Raw genomic sequence first — 19,605 nt, forward strand, 5'->3', positions numbered from 1 at the left:
CTGTATGCTCCTGCAAACAAAGTGTATAAAACTCCAGTAAAATGTGTGTTGGTAGGTTAACTCTTGGAAGCTTAAAAATAAATCATGATCTTGCTCTCTTTAAAGGGCTGCTGTCATCTAATATTTTGTGACACCGCTAGGTTTGTAAACTGAAGATTGTGCAATGACATAACTGGGGATATGGTCACATCATAAAATTCACTCGTTGCTACAATTTTCTGAATTTTGAAATATTTTATTGATATTTTTCTAGCAGAAGAGTAAAGAAGTTGAAGCAGTTCACTAGTTTCAACATAAGAAATTTTATCATCTGAAGATAGCATAATTGTTTCCACATCCACAGATCTCAGACGGAGATCTGTCTTCGAGATAAATCTTTAAACATCAGCATTCATCAATTTATAATTAATATTGTTGTAGTTGTGACACTGTTTAGGCTCCCCACACTATACAATATTTTTTGGCTGAGAGGGCCTCTATCTATACTAGTATGGAACCAGCCAGTAACAGATGTGTGAAAGTGGCCTGGGCTAAACATGATACCAATTTTTCTTCTCTCTGTCTGGCAAAGCACCCAGGATATAACTAGCACATGCTCTAAAAACTGATCCACGACTGAAAAATCAATTTACAGAAAACTGCATGTTTGATGGTGCAGATCAATAGCACACACTGCATCACTTTACCCATTTTCAGATTAATGTTACACTTAACTTTATTTTAAGCTTTACAGGACAATAGTATTTGAGCCAATAAAATAGAATGCCTTTAATATAAACATTTCAAATTTACAAATGTTATAATTATTTTTATCCATTGTGTCAATGCTGTGTAAGTTATTCTTTGGCAATTTGAAACTTTACATACTAGGTGCTTACACGTTATCACATTTTTTTGTGGCTTCAAGGTAACAAGCACATTAAAACCACAAATATTACTACAAAAATATGCAGTACTATTGGCTAATTCATTTTACTGTAAATTGATATTTCCTCATCTACACAATCTGAGAAAAGGTGAACAACTTTTGTGGTATCCGGTATTCCGTTCTGTAGGACATACTCTGCTGTTTCAATTTGTTTCTTCTCCAGTGCTCTTATGTCTTGGAGCATCGTAGAACCTTTTGCCTGGGGATTGAAATAAATTACAAGCAATGACTCTTAATGCTGCACTACAGAGTGATCACGTTTCTTCTTTAACATTCCCTTATTCAAATCCTTCCTTTTCAGAATGTAATAAGTATGCAACATGAATGGATTTAAGAAGCTGGCTTTATGAAAATCACTGCCACTTTAGCACACTTTAAAATATTTCACTTTAAAATATTACTTAAGTAAGATTGCAATATCAAATGGTTGATGTTGAATTCAGCACAAACCATTTTAAAACTAAACAGGGACATCAGGAACTACTGAGACTTACAAAGATGGGACGAGCTGAAGGGCATTGCTCAATCTATCTATATATTTTTACTATATATTTACAGACGATAGTTAGCATATTTTTATATTTTACTGCAAATTAGTAAGTACCCGATTTGTTTCCATGAATGCAGCTGCGACTTCATGCTTTTTGTAGAGTGCATGCTTTCTGTCAGGTTTGCTCTGGAACCGTGGAGTCCTCTTTACTGGATCAGCAGGACCAAATGAAGGTGAACTTGTTTGTAGAAACTGACTCATGTTTTGTACAAAGATAAATGGCTTGAAAACAGACCTGAGAAAGGACAGACCAGAATGTTCTGTAAACACTAACTGCACAGATGTATTTTTATTAAAAATTAAATTAACCATAAAAATAAATTGTATTGCCTAACAGAACTAAAGGATGACTTATTATAAACAATCCTCAAAAAAAAAATCGTCTTTTAGGGTTTGTTTAATCAAATGTGTGTTTTCATCCCAAATCTGGAGGCATTGAGAAAGATGATGCAACAGCAGTGACATCTGGTGGTTATTAGGAACATGTTATCTATGGTAGTGAGTAATGGGCTCCTATCACAACCGTTCATACAAGTGAAGAAACAAGTAGAACTCACTGTCATGTATGTGATTGAACTAAAAGCTTTTGGACCTCTTGTGCAGTTTTCAAATAATTGAGTAACTACATAATGTCATCATCAGTTAGTTTTCTCCCACTATGAGTTTCAATGACATTTTTTGATAAAAATGTTCTATGATTTTTGAACATTTTACTTTAATTTATTTTATTCGCCTTATTTTACTCTTATCTCTCCCCCACCCCTTTCCATGGTAGAAAGAATAAAAAACTGTCTGTCTCTTAACCTCCCTCCCCACCTCCCATGCTACTCTGCAATTTCAACAGCAACAATTTGCATTTATATAGGAACACGAGTAGGCCATTTAGCCCCTCGAGCCTGTTCTGCCATTCAATGAGATCATGGATGATCTGTAACCTAACTCCATATACCCGCCTTTTCCCCATATCCCTTAATACCTTTGGTTAACAGAAATCTATCAATCTCACATTTAAAATTAACTGATCCAGCATCAAACTGCCATTTGCAGAAGAGAGCTCCAAACTTCTACCACCCTGTTTGTGTAGAAGTGTTTCCTAACTTCACTCCTGAAAGGTCTGGCTCTAATTTTTAGACTACGTCCCCTAATCCAAGGGCTGGATTTTGCCAATGGGGAGCTTTTGGAGGCGGGACTCCCACTTGTTGGGTTTCAGTCCCGCCTCCATCAACTTCTGGCCAACCCACGCTATTTTCCCCTGATTGACCTTGTTAAGTCCGCCCAGCAGCCTTAACAGGCCAATTAAGGGAAAGCCAGTTACAGAGAACGTCAACGTATGATGTTTCATCTATCAAAAATTTGACAGATGAATTGTCATCGTTTGACAGCTCTGTGAAGCTGTCAAACACTGATATTCTCTGTAGTTTGAGGAGTTCTTGAATTCAAGACCTCATCAAACCTCTTTTGTAGAAATTAGATGGTTGTTGCATTGGAGAATGCGATGGCCATCTGTCATCTCTACCGCGGAGATGCGAGACTCGCCGCATACACGCCGACCAAAGCCTGCAGGAAGAAACAAAGGTAAGTACACTTTTTCTAACACTTTGCACTTACCTCAGATACTCACCTCTCCACACTTACACCCATCACTTACCTTCACAGCGCACTTTTGCACCCCTCCGACTCCCGTAGACCCACTACTCGCCTTGGTGACCCTGACTGGTTTCAGCGCCTTCAGGAAGCCCGCACTTGTGTGGGCAAAATGGGGATAATCCTCTTATCTGCCTGTTAACAGGCAGTTAAGTGGCTGTAATCCCTTGCCGCCTCCTAGCAAGATGCCACAGAGGCGGGTTGGGCACCCACTCCCAAATTCTGCCATTTTCCCGGCAGTCCCGCCTCCATAGGTCTGGCAAGATCGCGCCCCTAGATTCCCTGACCAACGGAAATAGTTTCTATCTACCCTATCAGTTCACCTTAATATCTTGAAAACTTCCATCAAATCACCCCTTAATCTTCTAAATTCCAGGGAATACAACTCCAGTTTGTGCAATTTCACCTCGGGCTTTAACCCTTGGAGTCCAGGAATCATTCTAGTAAATCTACGCTGCACTGCCTCAAAGGCCAATATATCCTTCCTAAGGTGCGAGGCCCAAACAGAACAGTACTCCAGGTGTGGTCTAACCAAGGCTTTGTATAGCTGTAGCATGACTTCTAACTTCTGGGCATAGTGGTTAGCACTGTTGCCTCACAGCGCCAGGGACCCGGGTTCGAATCCGGCCTTGGGTGACTGTCTGTGTGGAGTTTGCACATTCTCCCCGTGTTTGCGTGGGTTTCCTCCGGGTGCTCCGGTTTCCTCCCACAGTCCAAAGATGTGCGGGTTAGGTTGATTGGCTATGATAAATTGACCCTTAGTGTTAGGGGGATTAAATACATGGGGTTACAGGGATAGGGTGGGATATGTGTTGGGGTTACGGGGATCGGGTGGGATATGTGTCGGTGCAGGCTCGATGGGCCGAAATGGCCTCTATCTGCACTGTGGGGTTTCTGTGATTCTAGATAGAAAGGCCAGCATTCCATTAGCCTTTTTGATTATTTTTGTACCTGTCGATGACATTTTTATGATCTATGTACATGGACCCCCAAGTCTCTATGGACCTCCACTGCTTCTAGCTTTTCTTCATTTAGAAAGTACACTGATCTATCCTTTTTGGTCCAAAATGGATGACTTCACACTTGCCTATATTGAAATCCATTTGCCACAGTTTTGTCCATTCACTTAATTTATTAATATATCTTTGTAATTTTATGCTTCCATCTACACTGCCTATCTTTGTGTCATCGGCAACATGGATATGTGGCTCTCTATCCCATCATCCAAGTTGTTAATAAATACAGTGAATAGTTGAGGCCCCAACACAGAACCCTGTGCGACAGCACTAGTCACATTCTGCCAATTATAGAACCTGCCCATTATCCCTACTTTCTGTCTCCTGCCGCTCAGCCAATTTCCTAACCAGGTCAATAATTTGCCATCAATTCCATGGACTTCAACTTTAACCAACAGTCTCTTACGAGGGACTTTATCGAATGCCTTCTGGAAGTCCATATAAATAACATCCATAGTCATTCCCCTGTCCGCTACTTTCGTCATCTCTTCAAAAAATTCAATCAGGTTCGTCAGGCATGACCTACCCGTTACTAATCCATGTTGGCTCTCTCTGATCAGTTGAAAATTTTCCAAGGTGTTCAGTCACTCTATCCTTAATTATAGACTCTAGTAATTTCTCAACAGATGTTAGGCTAACTGGTCTGTAATTCACTGGTTTCCCTCTCTCACCTTTCTTAAATATTGGAGCGACATGTGCAAATTTCCAATCTAAAGGAACGGTTCCTGAATCGAGAGAACTTTGGAAGGTCATAGTTAGGGCATCTGCAATGTTCTCACCTACTTCCTTTAAAACCCTGGTATGTAAACCATTTGGTCCTGGGGATTTGTCACTCTTTAGTGCCATTATTTTCTTCATTACTGTTAATTTGCTTACGTTAATTACGGTCGAGTCCCCATCTGATTCAATATTAGTTTCTTTGGAGTATCTGGCATGCTATCCTCTTCCGCTACTGTAAATACTGGCGCAACGTAATTATTTAACATGTCTGCCATTTCCTTATTTTCATTTATATCACCATTATCAGTTTTTAAGGGGCCCACATTGATCTTAACCACCTTTTTTCCTAATATAATTGTAAAAGGTTTTTGTGCTGATTTTGATATCCCTTGCCAGTTTCTTTTCATTTCCATTTTGTAGCTCTGTCTGATTTGTTCTTTGTATCTCTCCCATTCGCCAGGATCTGTGCTTTTTTTTTTGCATTCGTGTATGCTTTTTCTTTTAGTTTAATGTTGTCCCTTACATCTTTAGTCATCTGGCAAGTAGAGCTCTTGCCCCTTAGGAGTATAAACTGGTTCTGTATCAGGTTAAGTTCTTTTTTGAACACCTCCCACTGATCTTGTGTCGTTTTACCCATTAATATATTTACTATGTTAAAGGCGCAATGTAAAATGTCCCATGGTGCTTTTCTCCCTGTAGGGAAAAGGCAGAGAAGCAAAGGTCTCTGGTGTCAAGTTGGTTCTGAGATAATACACCATGTAATGAAAGATTTGTACGATGTCAGTCTTTTGTGGCAGACTCAGTAATCTGAGATGCACTGCAGTAACGCGCCAAGGCTTCTTCGGCAGCACCTCCCAAACCTGCGACCTCTACCACCTAGAAGGACAAGGGTAGCAGGCGCATGGGAACACCACCACCTCCAAGTTCCCCTCTAAGTCACACACCACCCTGACTTGGAAGTATATCGCCGATCCTTCATCGTCACTGGGTCAAAATCCTGGAACTCCCTCCCTAACAGCACTGTGGTAGTACCTTCACCACACGGACTGCAGCGGTTCAAGGCGGCGGCTCACCACCACCGTCTCAAGGGCAACTAGGGATGGGCAATAAATGCTGGCCTTGCCAGCGACGCCCACATCCCATGAACGAATTTTAAAAAAAATTCACACTTATTTGCAGGAAAACTCTTTGGTTGTTAAAAGTGAAACAGTGCCCCTGATTATTTTTGTGGGCCCAGATTATTTTTGTGTGCCCCTGCACTCCTGCTCCTCTGCAGCCCACAAAAATATTTCAAGACTTACCTTTAGAGGGCCTCTTCTATCGCCCATGGAACTGATCGGAGCCTGCACTGCACAGGCTCTGACCAGTTCCTATCTAAAATGGCAACTGGGATCCTATTAACATCATAGGACCTCGATTTCCATATTAAAATATATGTGGGAAGGAGATAGAGGAGGAAAGTGGAAGGCAAATTACAGAAAGATGAAAGAACTAGAGTAATGATAATGGGGAACTTCAATTATCCTAATACAGACTGGGATAGTAACAGTGTACAGGGCAAAGAGGGGGAGGAATTCCTGAAATGTTTACAAGAGAACTTTCTTGATCAGTGTGTTTCCAGCCCAACGAGGAAGGAAGCAGTACTGGATCTAGTTCTGGGGAATAATGTGGGGCAAGTGGAGCATGTTTCAGTGGGAGAGCATTTGGAGAACAGTGATTATAATATCAGGTTTAGAATAGTTATGGAAAAAGGACAAGGTACAATCAAGCGTAAAAATACTTAACTGGAGGGCTAACTTCAGTGAGTTGAAATGGAATCTGGCCCAGGTGGATTGGAATCAAAAATTGGTAGGCAAAACAGTAACTGAACAATGGGAGGCCTTCAAAGAGGAGATGGTCTGTGTATAGAGTAGACACATTCCCATGAGGAGGAAAGGAAGGGCATCCACCTCGATGGTTAAAGTGAGACAGAAAAAGGAGGCTTATGGAACAAGTAAGGTTCATAATACAGTAGAGAACCAAGCTGAATATAGAAAATAGAGATCTAAAAAAAGAATAAGAGGAGCAAAGAGAGATTATGAAAATAGATTAGCAGCTAACATAAGTCTTTTATAAACTTAAATAGTAAAAGCGTAGTCAAAGGAAGGGTAGGGCCGATTAGGGACCAAAAGGAGATATTCTTGTGGAGGCAGAGGGCATGGCTCAGGTACTAAATGAGTACGTTGCATCTGTCTTCACTAGAGAAGAGGATGCTGCCAATGTAGCAGTAAAGGAGGATGCAGTAGTGATATGGACAGGACAAAATTAGATAAAGAGGATGTACTCAAAAGGTTGGCAGTTCTCAGAGTAGAAATGTCACCCGGTCCGGATGGGATGCATCCTAGGTTACTAAGGAAAGTAAGGGTGTAAACTGGGGATGCTCTGGCCAGAATCTTCTTTGGATATAGGGGTGGTGCCAGAGGACCGGAGGACTGCAAATGTTACAACCGTTTTAAAAAGTGGAGGGGGATAAACCCGGCAACTACAGGTCAGTCAGCCTAACGTTGGTGGTGAGGAAATTTTTATAGACAATAATCCAGGACAAAACTAATTGGCATTTGGAAGAGTATGGGCTAAACAATTAAAGTCAGCACGTATTTGTTAAAAGCAAATTGTGTTTGACTAACTTGATCGAGTGCTTTGATGAAGTAATGGAGAGGGTTGATGAGGGTAGTGCGTTTGATATTGTGTACATGAACTTTCAAAAGGTATTTGACAAAGTACCACATAATAGACTTGTTAGCAAAATTAAACCCATGGGATTAAAAGGGACAGGGATTCCTGCACTACCTGTGTCTTCCTCCTACTCTGTCTGGTGGTCACCCACTCCCTTACCTCCTGCATCTTCTGTGGCAGTGGAGTGACCACCTCCTGGAACATACGATCCAGGAAACCCTCAGGTTCCTGGATGCACTGCAGTGCTGCCAGCCGCTCCACAAGCTCTGAAACTCGGTGTTTGAGCTCGAGCAACTGGTGGCACTTCTTGCGTGCATGGTTATCTAGGACATATAATGTGTCCTGGATTTTTTAAAATTTGTTTATGGGATGTGGGCGTCGCTGCCAAGGCCAGCATTTATTGCCCATCCCTAATTGCCCTTGAGAAGGTGGTGGTGAGCTGCCTTCTTGAAAGGCTGCAGTCCGTGTGGTGAAGGTTGCTGTTAGGTAGGGAGTTCCAGGTTTTGACCCAGCGACAATGAAGGATCGGCGATATACTTCTAAGTCAGGATGATGTGCGACTTGGAGGGGAACTTGGAGGTGGTGGTATTCCCATGCGCTTGCTGCCCTTGTCCTTCTAGGTGGAAGAGGTTGCGGGTTTGGGAGGTGCTGCCGAAGAAGCCTTGGCGAGTTGCTGCAGTGCATCTTGTAGATGGTACACACTGCAGCCACAGCACGCCGGTGGTGGAGGGAGTGAATGTTTAAGGTGGTGGATGGGGTGCCAATCAAGCGGGCTGCTTTGTCCTGGATGGTGTCGAGTTTCCAGAGTGTTGTTGGAGCTGCACTCATCCAGGCAAGTGGAGAGTATTCCATCACACTCCTTACTTGTGCCTTGTAGATGGTGGAAAGGCCACTCGCTGCAAAATACCTAGCCTCTGACCAGCTCTTGTTGCCATGGTATTTATGTGGCTGGCCCAGTTAAGTTTCTGGTCAATGGTGACCCCCCCAGGATGTTGATGGTAGGGGATTCGGCGATGGTAATGCCGTTGAATGTCAAGGGAAGGTGGTTAGACTCTTGTTGGAGATAGTCATTGCCTGGCACTCAAGTGGCAGGTAACATTCGCGCTACAGGTCAGCCCAAGCCTGAACGTCAGCCAATCTTGTTGCATGCGGGCATGGACTGCTTCATTATCTGAGGAGTTGTGAATGGCACTGAACACTGTGCAGTCATCAGCGAACATCCCAATTTCTGACCTTATGTTGGAAGAAAGGTCATTGATGAAGCAGCTGAAGATGCTTGGGCCTAGTACACTGCCCTGAGGAACTCCTGCAGCGATGTCCTGGGGCTGTGATGATTGACATTCAACCACTACAACCATCTTCCTTTGTGCTAGGTATGACTCCAGCCAGTGGAGAGTTTTCTCCCCCAATTCCCATTGACTTCAGTTTTACTAGGGCTCCTTGATGCCACACTCGATCAAAAGCTGCCTTGATGTCAAGGGCAGTCACTCTCACCTCACCTCTGGAATTCAGCTCCTTTGTCCTTGTTTGGACCAAAGCTGTAATGAGGTCGGGAGCTGAGTGGTCTTGGCGGAATCCAAATTGGGCATCAGTGAGCAGGCTATTGGTGAGTAAATGCCGCTTGATAGCACTGTCGATGACACCTTCCATCACTTTGCTGATGATTGAGAGTAGATTGATGGGGCAGTAATTGGCCGGGTTGGATTTGTCCTGCTTTTCCCACATAGAAAAGGATACGCATGCAACGGGACCCCGCTGGCCTGCCATAATAATCAATCCACTGATCTCTAAACCCTGCCCACTAAAACACTTGACACAGACGTCCAAGATGCTGACCTATAAAACTCTAAGAGATTGACTTCTAAAAGACTGATACTAAAATAGTAAAAAAGTTTACTAAAAACACTGAAATTGATATCTCTCAATCTAAAACACAATGGAAACTACCATCAAGTGAATTACCAACAACAGTGAAAAAAGGAACAATTTAATGGAACAAGCTAACAAACTAACACTTACTATGAACCTTGCCCTTCACCAATCCACTCTTTGTGGCAGTGATGTCACTTTTGAATTTCTTTCTCAGTGTTCCATGTTCAGCTTGCGCTCTGACTCTGACGTACCTTCAGGCTCACTCTCTCCGCTCTCACTGACTCTGCCTCCAGTTCTCCCGCTTTTATCTGTTGGCCTCATGCACTGTTTCCCCTCAGGCTCACTCTCTCCGCTCTCACTGACTCTGCCTCCAGTTCTCCTGTTTTTACCTGTTGGTCTCTCACACTGTTTCCCCTCAGGCTCACTCTCTCTGCTCTCACTGACTCTGCCTCCAGTTCTCCTGTTTTTATCTGTTGGCCTCATGCACTGTTTCCCCTCAGGCTCATTCTCTCTGCTCTCACTGACTCTGCCTCCAGTTCTCCTGCTTTTATCTGTTGGCCTCATGCACTGTGATGTGCCTCAATAAGTTCCGAGACTCGATGTTAGCGAAACAAAACAAGGCTTTTATTAACTTAGAAAGTAACACGTAAAAGAGAGAGATGTCTTCCTTCTGGAGGCTGAGGCCAGACTGAGCCAGCTTACAAAAGGGGCCAGGTATGGGCGGAGCCCTACACACAGCACATTCCAATACATAATACAATGAGGACTGGGGGAAGGGAAATGACACTGAAACCGACCAAAGTCACAGGCAGTGATGAATGGAATATATTCCATCACATTCACCCCTTCAATAGATTTAGTCTGTTCGGGGGTTTGATAGTCCTCTGCGACCGACGTGGTGCCGCGGGTGTCGGCTGGGTGTCCCCGGTAGCCTCCTGGGTCTCTGCCGGGGGTGCCGCCAGGGCTGTTGAAGGGGTAGTTGGTGGGGGTGCCATTGGTCGATGTTCTTCCGGGGGTGATGAAAGAGTAGTGGGTGGGTAAGGGTTGCTGTGATCGTTGAAAAGAGTAGTGGGTGGGTAAGAATTGCTGTGATCGTTGTCGCTGCTATTGCCGTGGTTGTTGTCGATGCCGGCTGGGGCGACGTCTTTTATGGACACGGTGTCCTCCCTTCCGTCGGCGTGCCGGACATATGCGTATTGGGGGTTGGCGTGGAGTAGGTGTACTGGCTCCACGAGAGGGTCCGTCTTGTGGCCCCTCACATGCCTTCGCACGAGTACCGGACCTGGGGTGGAGAGCCATGACGGCATGGATACACCCGAGGTGGATTTCCGGGGAAAGACAAACATACGTTCATGGGGCGTGGCATTAGTGGCCGTACACAATAGCGACCGTATCGAATGGAGCACATCCGAGAGGACTTCCTGCCAGCGGCGGATAGGGAGGCCCTTGGTCCTTAGAGCTAGAGTGACTGCTTTCCACACTGTCCCGTTCTCTCGCTCCACCTGGCCGTTACCCCGGGGGTTGTAGCTGGTGGTACGGCTCGTGGCGATCGCCTTGGACAGCATGTACTGGCGTAGCTCTTCACTCATGAAGGACGCCCCCCTATCCGTATGGATGTAGCTCGGCATACCGAACAGGCAGAACAGGCTGTTGAGGCATTTAATGACCGTGGCGCTGGTCATGTCTGGGCAGGGGAAGGCGAATGGGAACCGGGAGTATTCGTCCACAATGTTCAGGAAGTAAACATTGCGGTCGACGGACGGGAGGGGGCCCTTGAAATCTAAGCTGAGCCGCTCAAAGGGCCGTGTAGCTTTGATTAAGTGGGCTCTATCTGGGCGGTAGAACCGAGGCTTGCACTCAGCGCAAGTGCGGCAGTTCCTGGTCAGAGACCGAACTTCCTCAATCGAGTAGGGTAAGTTACGGGACTTTATGAAGTGGAACAGCCGCGTGACCCCTGGGTGGCAGAGGTCGTTGTGGAGGGTCTGTAGCCGATCCCCGGTGGCGCTGGCAGACATCCCTCGTGAGAGGGCGTCAGGGGATTCGTTAAGGGCCCCTGGCCGGTAAATGATGTCGTACTCGAAGGTGGAGAGCTCGATCCGCCACCTAAGAATCTTATCATTTTTAATCTTCCCCCTCTGTTTATTATTGAACATAAACGCTATCGACCGCTGGTCGGTAAGTAGGGTGAAGCGTTTGCCGGCTAGGTAGTGGCGCCAGTGGCGCACTGCCTCCACGATGGCTTGGGCCTCCTTTTCCACGGAGGAGTGTCTGATCTCGGGGCCTTGGAGGGTCTTCGAGAAGAAAGCTACAGGCCGCCCCGCCTGGTTGAGGGTGGCCGCCAAGGCGAAGTCAGACGCATCACTTTCCACTTGAAATGGAGTGTTCTCGTCCACTGCCTGTAGCGTGGCCCGCTCAATATCCTGCTTAATGCTTTTGAAGGCGGCGTGGGCCTCAGCAGAGAGCGGAAAAGAGGATGCTTTCAAGAGGGGGCGGGCTTTGTCGGAGTAGTTGGGGACCCATTGGGAATAATAAGAAAATAACCCCAGGCACCTTTTCAGGGCTTTGGGAGTGTTGGGCAGGGGCAGCTCCCGTAGGGGGCGCAATCGGTCGGGGTCTGGTCCGATTTCCCCATTCTCCACCACGCTGCCTAGTATGCAGAGGCGCGTGGTGTTGAAAACGCACTTGTCCTCGTTGTAGGTGAGGTTGAGTTTTTGTGCGGTTTCCAGGAACCTCTCGAGGTTCGAGTCGTGATCCTGCTGATTGTGGCCGCAGATGGTGACGTTGTCGAGGTAGGGGAAGGTTGCCTGCAAGTGGTGGTCATCGACCATGCGGTCCATCTCCCTCTGAAAGACCGAGACCCCATTCGTCACCCCAAAGGGGACTCTGAGGAATTGGTAGAGGCGTCCGTTCGCCTCGAAGGCGGTGTACGGGCGGTCCTCTGGTCTGATAGGGAGCTGGTGGTACGCTGACTTGAGGTCGATGGTGGAGAACACCCGGTATTGGGCGATTTGGTTCACCATTTCTGATATGCGGGGTAGCGGGTAGGCGTCTAGTTGGGTGTACCTGTTGATCGTTTGACTATAGTCGATCACCATCCGTTTCTTCTCGCTACCCCTTACCACTACCACTTGGGCGCGCCACGGGCTGTTGCTGCGTTCAATAATGCGCTCTTTCAGGAGCCTGTCTACCTCGGTCGCGATAAACCGCCTGTCCTCCCAGCTGTACCTCCTGCTTTTGGTCGCTATTGGCCGGCAGTTAGGGGTAAGGTTCGCGAATAGCGAAGGTGGCTTTACCTTCAGGGTAGCCAGACCGCACACTGTGAGGGGCGGCTGGGACCCACCGTACTTGAGCGTGATGCTTTGGTGGTTGCACTGGAAATCCAGGCCCAAGATCACGCTCGCACATAGGTTCTTCATGATTAACACTTTAAAATTATCGTATACAGTTCCGTTAACGCCCAATTGTACCGTGCAGTAACCCAGAATGGTCGATGTCTGGGTTTTATCAACCATAGAGATGGTACCCCGAGTAGGGACCACCTTTAGGGAGAGTTGCTGTGCCAGTTCAGGGTGGATAAAACTCTCCGTGCTTCCACTGTCAATTAAGCATTTAACCCGGCACCCGTTTACCTCGATGTCCACCATTGATTTGGATAGCGGGTGCGGCCTGGTCTGGTCCACTGTGACCGATGCCACTGTAGGGCCCTGATCGATACAAGATGGCGTCCACGCTGTCTGCTCATAAGATGGCGGACCCCACGAGGTCGGGCAAGATGGCGTCCAAGATGGCCGCTCCCACGGCGCACACGCGGCGGTTGCGGGTTTTCCGGCGGTTGGTTTTCCGGCGGGGTTCCCTCTGCACACCTTCCCAAAGTGCCCCTTCTTACCGCACTTAAAGCAGGTGGTGCCTTTCGCCGGGCACAGGTTTCTGGTGTGCTTTGGCTGCCCGCAGAAGTAGCAGTTGGGTCCCTGACGCGTCGCGGCTGTCGTAGGGCTTCTGGGGGGAGAGCTGGGCCCCGCCGGTGTCGGGCTGCTGGGCGGGGAAGATGCCTTCCAAGATGGCGGTGCCCTCGGTGCGCACGTGGCGGCGTGGACGGCGCGGGCTGAAGAGTAGGCGTCCGAGTTTCTCTGGGCCATATCCAGGGACCGCGCGGTGTCCACAGCCTGTTTCAGGTCCAACCCCGTTTTTTCCAGCAGTCTTTGCCGGATGTAAGTGGAGCTGAGGCCTGTGATAAAGGCATCGCGAACAAGCTCGTCGGTGTACACTGCGGCTTTTACATCTCGGCACTTACAGTCTTTGCCAAGCATTTTCAGGATGCTTAGGAACTCCTCCACCGATTCCCCAGGTCGCTGTGCGCGAGTAGCGAGTAGGTGCCTAGCATACACCTCATTCGTAGGCTGCTGGTAATGCGCCTTTAAGATGTCGCAGGCGGCCAGGTACGTATCGGCGTCTTGGATGAGGGGGTAAACCCGGTGGCTTACCCAATTCCGCAGAATTCAGAGTCTCATCCTCGCAGCGTCCGTAGCGTCTTTGACGGCTGCGGAATTGTCCAGGAAGAATTCCATACACTCAAACCAGTGTCCGAAGCGTGCTGATGCGTCCGGAGCATGTTGATCCAAATCCAAACGTTCGGGTTTCAGGAGTTGGTCCATAGTGTTGAAAAATAAGTTAATAAAATTGATGTGCCTCAATAAGTTCCGAGACTCGATGTTAGCGAAACAAAACAAGGCTTTTATTAACTTAGAAAGTAACACGTAAAAGAGAGAGATGTCTTCCTTCTGGAGGCTGAGGCCAGACTGAGCCAGCTTACAAAAGGGGCCAGGTATGGGCGGAGCCCTACACACAGCACATTCCAGCACATTCCAATACATAATACAATGAGGACTGGGGGAAGGGAAATGACACTGAAACCGACCACAGTCACAGGCAGTGATGAATGGAATATATTTCATCACACACTGTTTCCCCTCAGGCTCACTCTCCCTGCTCTCAATGACTCTCTGCCTCCAGTTCTCCCACTTTTATCTGTTGGTCTCTCACACTGTTTCCCCTCAGGCTCACTCTCTCTGCTCTCACTGACTCTGCCTCCAGTTCTCCTGTTGGTCTCTCACACTGTTTCCCCTCAGGCTCACTCTCTCCGCTCTCACTGACTCTGCCTCCAGTTCTCCTGTTTTTATCTGTTGGCCTCATGCACTGTTTCCCCTCAGGCTCACTCTCTCTGCTCTCAATGACTCTCTGCCTCCAGTTCTCCCGCTTTTATCTGTTGGCCTCATGCACTGTTTCCCCTCAGGCTCACTCTCTCTGCTCTCAATGACTCTCTGCCTCCAGTTCTCCCGCTTTTATCTGTTGGCCTCATGCACTGTTTCCCCTCAGGCTCACTCTCTCTGCTCTCACTGACTCTGCCTCCAGTTCTCCTGTTTTTATCTGTTGGCCTCATGCACTGTTTCCCCTCAGGCTCACTCTCTCCGCTCTCACTGACTCTGCCTCCAGTTCTCCTGTTTTTATCTGTTGGCCTCATGCACTGTTTCCCCTCAGGCTCACTCTCTCTGCCTCCAGTTCTCCCGCTTTTATCTGTTAGCCTCATGCACTGTTTCCCCTCAGGCTCACTCTCTCTGCTCTCACTGACTCTGCCTCCAGTTCTCCTGTTTTTATCTGTTGGCCTCATGCACTGTTTCCCCTCAGGCTCACTCTCTCTGCTCTCACTGACTCTGCCTCCAGTTCTCCTGTTTTTATCTGTTGGCCTCATGCACTGTTTCCCCTCAGGCTCACTCTCTCTGCTCTCACTGACTCTGCCTCCAGTTCTCCTGTTTTTATCTGTTGGCCTCATGCACTGTTTCCCCTCAGGCTCACTCTCTCTGCTCTCACTCTTCTTAAGAGTTTTTTAATGTGTTTTTTTTCTTTGTGGCTGTATTGATTTGATTTTTGCAACCTTTTTTTTTAAAGTTTCAATTTAAAATGACTTTAATTTTGCTTGATCATTGGTAGACATGTGTTAACACTAAAGATAAAATAAAATGAATAGTTTGTACAATAGAAGTGTCACATGCTCTTTACCTCTCAGGATAAGGAGTTCCTGTAAAGAAATGAATGCAATGCAGGTTGTTGTCCATGGGTAGAATGGAGGCCATGCTCCCTGTCGTCATAAAGCCACCCTCCATATTAATGCCACTCTCTTTGTCCCGTAGAATATCCATCATGGTTTCAATTCTAATATTTCCTATTATAAAGCACGAACAAAACATAAACTCAACTTCCATGTTTAAAAACAAAAAACGTTATGATAAAGGCAGAAGCCAGAGTATTGTAACTATCTGACAAACATTTCATAACAAGATTATGGAAAAACGGACAGCCTATTATTATTTACAAGCTTTCAGGAATGTATCAATTCTTGCACCTTCTGGATTCTTAAAACTATAACTTCATAGCATTAGAATAAGGTAACGAATTGGTCACTAACTGTTGCATTAAATCTTACAATGTGGAAGAGTTTTAAAGAAAAAAAGAACTTGCATTTACATAGTGTATTTCAGGATATTCCAAAGCGCTTTACAGCCTACGAAGTACTTTTGAAGTGTAATCACTTCGTAATGACGGGAAATGCGGAAACCAATTTGCGCACAGAAAATTGAACAAGGTGCCACAAACAGCAATGAGATAATGACCAAATAATTGGTCCTAGTGATGTTGGTTGAGGGGTAAGTATTTGCCATGACACTGGAGAGACACTGCTCTTTTTAAAATAATGCCATGGGATCTTTTACATCCACCCGAGATGACAGACGGGACCTCAGTTTAACGTCTCATCTGAAAGACAGCACCTCCGACAGTGCAGCACTCCCTCAGTACTGCACTGAAGCGTCAACCTAGATGTGCTCAAGTCTCTGGAGTGAGACTTGAACCCACAACCTTCCGACTCAGGTGAAAGTGCTACCATTAAGTCAAGGCTGACACCCACAAAAAATAATTTTTGGTAATATAAAAACTTATAAAATTGCTATAGTTCTGTTACACTAACCACCCTTGCTTAAAGCTGATTATTGCTCTGCTCAACAAACACTACATGGAGTATATATAATTTATAAAACCAGTTTTATATTCCAATGAACTACAGCAACCTCAGAATCTGAACAGACAGAGAAGGACAGGAAAAGACCAGCAGGTCTATCGAGCCTGTCTTGTCCCTGCAATGGTGTAACACACACACCATCAATACACAGGACAGTGAGAATCGCTTGATACATTTGAACATAAGAACATAAGTAGTAAGAGTAAGAGCAGGCCATACGGCCCTTCGAGCCTGCTCCACCATTCAATAAGATCATGGCTGATCATCGACCTCAACTCCACTTTCCCGCCCGGTCCCCATATCCCTTGATTCCCCTAGAGACCAAAAATCTATCTATCTCAGCCTTGAATATACTTAAAGACTCAGCATCCACAGCCCTCTGGGGCAGTGAATTCCAAAGATTCACAACCCTCTGAGTGAAGAAATTCTTCCTCATTTCAGTCTTAAATGGCCGAGCCCCTTATCCTGAGACTATGCCCCCTAGTTCTAGACACTCCAGCCAGGGGAAACAGCCTCTCAGCATCTACCCTGTCAACCCCCTTCAGAATCTTGTATGTTTCAATGAGATCACCTCTCATTCTTCTAAACTCCAGAGAGTATAGGCCCATTCTACACAATCTCTCATCATAGGACAGCCCTCTCATCCCAGGAATCAATCTAGTGAACCTCCTCCAAAGCAAGTATATCTTTCCTTAGATAAGGAGACCAAAACTGTGCACAGTACTCCAGGTGAGGTCTTGCCAAGGCCCTGTACAATTGTAGCAAGATTTCCTTACTCTTATACTCCAACCTCCTTAAAATAAAGGCCAACATGCCATTTGCCTTCCTTATTGTTTGCTGTACCTGCATGCTAGCTTTCTGTTTCTTACACGAGGACACCCAAATCTCTCTGAACACCAACATTTGAAAGTTTCTCACCATTTAAAAAAATATTGTTTTTCTATTCTTCCTACCAAAGTGAATAACCTCACATTTCCCTACATTATACTCCATCTGCCACCTTACTGCCCACTCACTTAGTCTATCTATATCCCTTTGCAGACTCTGTGTTCTCCTCAGCTTACTGTCCCACCTAGAATTGTATCATCAGCAAACTTGGATACATTATCGGTCCCTTCATCTAGGTCATTATTATAGATTCTTCTTATGTTCTTATAGCTGAGGCTCAAGCACTGATCTTTGCGGTATCCCACTAGTTACAGCCTGCCAACCTGAAAAAGATCAGTTTATCCCTACTGTCTGTTTTCTGTCCGCTAACCAATCCTCTATCCATGCTACTATATTACCCCCAACCCCATGAGCCCTAATCTTGTGTAATAACCTTTTATGTGGCACCTTATCGAATGCTTTTTGGAAATCCAAATATACGACATCCACTGGTTCCCCTTTATCTACCCTGCTAGTTACATCCTCAAAAAACTCTAATAAATTTGGTGCAACTTCTTTCCATGCACTGTTACAAATATAAGGAATACACTCCAGAAGGGTGTCTAATTCAACTTAAAAGCACAATCTCTCTGTACCCCGTCCTACCACCTAGGAGGGTAGTTCGCTCCCTTCGCTTTCTGCTGCATCAGTGTTCAGATTTCTAAAAGACTCTCTCACAGCCACCACAGAGATCAAGAAGGATTTCCAATACTAAAGTGTCCTTCTGAATAATCAGACATTCATTGTCCATTTGTTTCTTAACTTGTCCCATTACCATCTCCTTTTGCCTTGCCCCATCATCCCTTTTGTCTCTTAATCTCTCCTGCCTTCCATCCTATCACAGACCTTCCCTTTTATTCTTTCCTCCCCTCCCCCCTTTCCCTGCCCCTACACTTGCTTAAAAACCTGTTACATCTCCAACTTTTTCCAGTTCTAATGAAGAGTCATCGACCTGAAATGTTAACTCTGTTTCTCTCTCCACAGATGCTGCCTGACCTGCTGAGTATTTCCAGCAATTTCTGTTTTAATTCATTGTCCATTGTTTCAATCTAAGAGAATGTCCCCTCTCACATGGTTATTAGCATTCCTCTGATTACTTCAAATCTGCTTGAGGATGCTTTGGGAAGCTAATCCTTTTTATGCAAACTTTTGCTAAAAAAAAAAGTCTCAACATAGCTCATGTCGAAGTCCTTTGTGTGATAAAAATAACCAAACTGTGACACCTGGCATTGTGAAATTTATACGGTACACCTGTCATGCTGGAAAGGTGATTTTTAAAAGCATATTAATATAAGCTCTTCTCTAGAACTCAAAAATTTAAGTTTGTTTTGTTAAGTAAGAAAGTTTGGTAATTATGTTAACTAGAAACTGTTTGGCCCTACAACTCAAAGCTATACTCTCTTTTATAAAATTAGAAGAGTGTTAAGAGAATATATTAATTAAGTAATCTATGCATCATTGACCTATTTCAATGTTAATTTTCTTGTTTGTTAATTACCTTTATGCTTATTAAGAAGCTGGCGGCCAGTACAATATCGGTTACCGGATTCATTCATTCTAGCAGTGTCCTGATAGGAATACACACCAGTGAAATTGAACTCTAGTTTACCATCCCACCAGCCTTGACTCTTTGCGTAACTCCTCATTTCTGGGTGCTCTTTATTAATCTTTGTTGTTATGGAAAGCTGGTTGGAAATATTCCGCACCCCTTCTAAGTATAAGAACAAAAAAAGTCACAAATTATGCAAGTTGTCATTGTTTACTGTTAATGATTAATTTTATAACATACAACAGCCTAGCAAAATGTATATCACAGTTAACATTACTTTCCAATGCCTGTTTTATAATTATGATGACTGTAGACCTAGTAATCAATAAATTACTATTATGACATCCCAACAAAAATCAACATCTACAAATTTAGAGTTGCTGACTTTACTCCTTTTTGTAGATTGGGATTTTCTGCTTCCCTTCCATCGATTTCTGGGCACAAAACTGGACAGGGACATTCCCTGCCGGGTTCCCATCCATTGGATTTCCCACTGACACCCTTCTATACACCTGCCAATAAACGATCTGAAGTATTTTAATATTTAACGTGTGAATTACACCAGACTAACAGAGACACCTGTTAATTGCTGTTTTTCCCCCACAAGTAACATTT

At 45.3% G+C, this 19,605-nt stretch overlaps 1 protein-coding gene across 2 annotated transcripts in view; it reads right to left on the reverse strand.

The window, feature by feature from the left end:
- Nucleotides 1-214: 214 nt before the first annotated feature.
- Nucleotides 215-19,605, reverse strand: part of scrn3 (secernin 3) — a 37,416-nt gene continuing 18,025 nt past the window's right edge. For both annotated transcript variants that reach the window (XM_085986157.1, XM_085986158.1), the window contains exons 5-8: nt 18,940-19,152; nt 15,500-15,662; nt 1,533-1,713; nt 215-1,127 (exon numbers count right to left, since the gene is read on the reverse strand). In XM_085986157.1, the coding sequence (XP_085842283.1) occupies nt 963-1,127; nt 1,533-1,713; nt 15,500-15,662; nt 18,940-19,152 (722 nt within the window). In that variant the 3' untranslated portion in view covers nt 215-962. The remainder of the gene's footprint in view (nt 1,128-1,532; nt 1,714-15,499; nt 15,663-18,939; nt 19,153-19,605) is intronic.

The sequence above is a fragment of the Somniosus microcephalus genome, chromosome 4 (genome assembly GCF_052327205.1).
Source record: "Somniosus microcephalus isolate GS21.2 chromosome 4, FLI_Smic_1.0, whole genome shotgun sequence".
NCBI classification, from domain to species: Eukaryota; Metazoa; Chordata; class Chondrichthyes; order Squaliformes; family Somniosidae; genus Somniosus; species Somniosus microcephalus.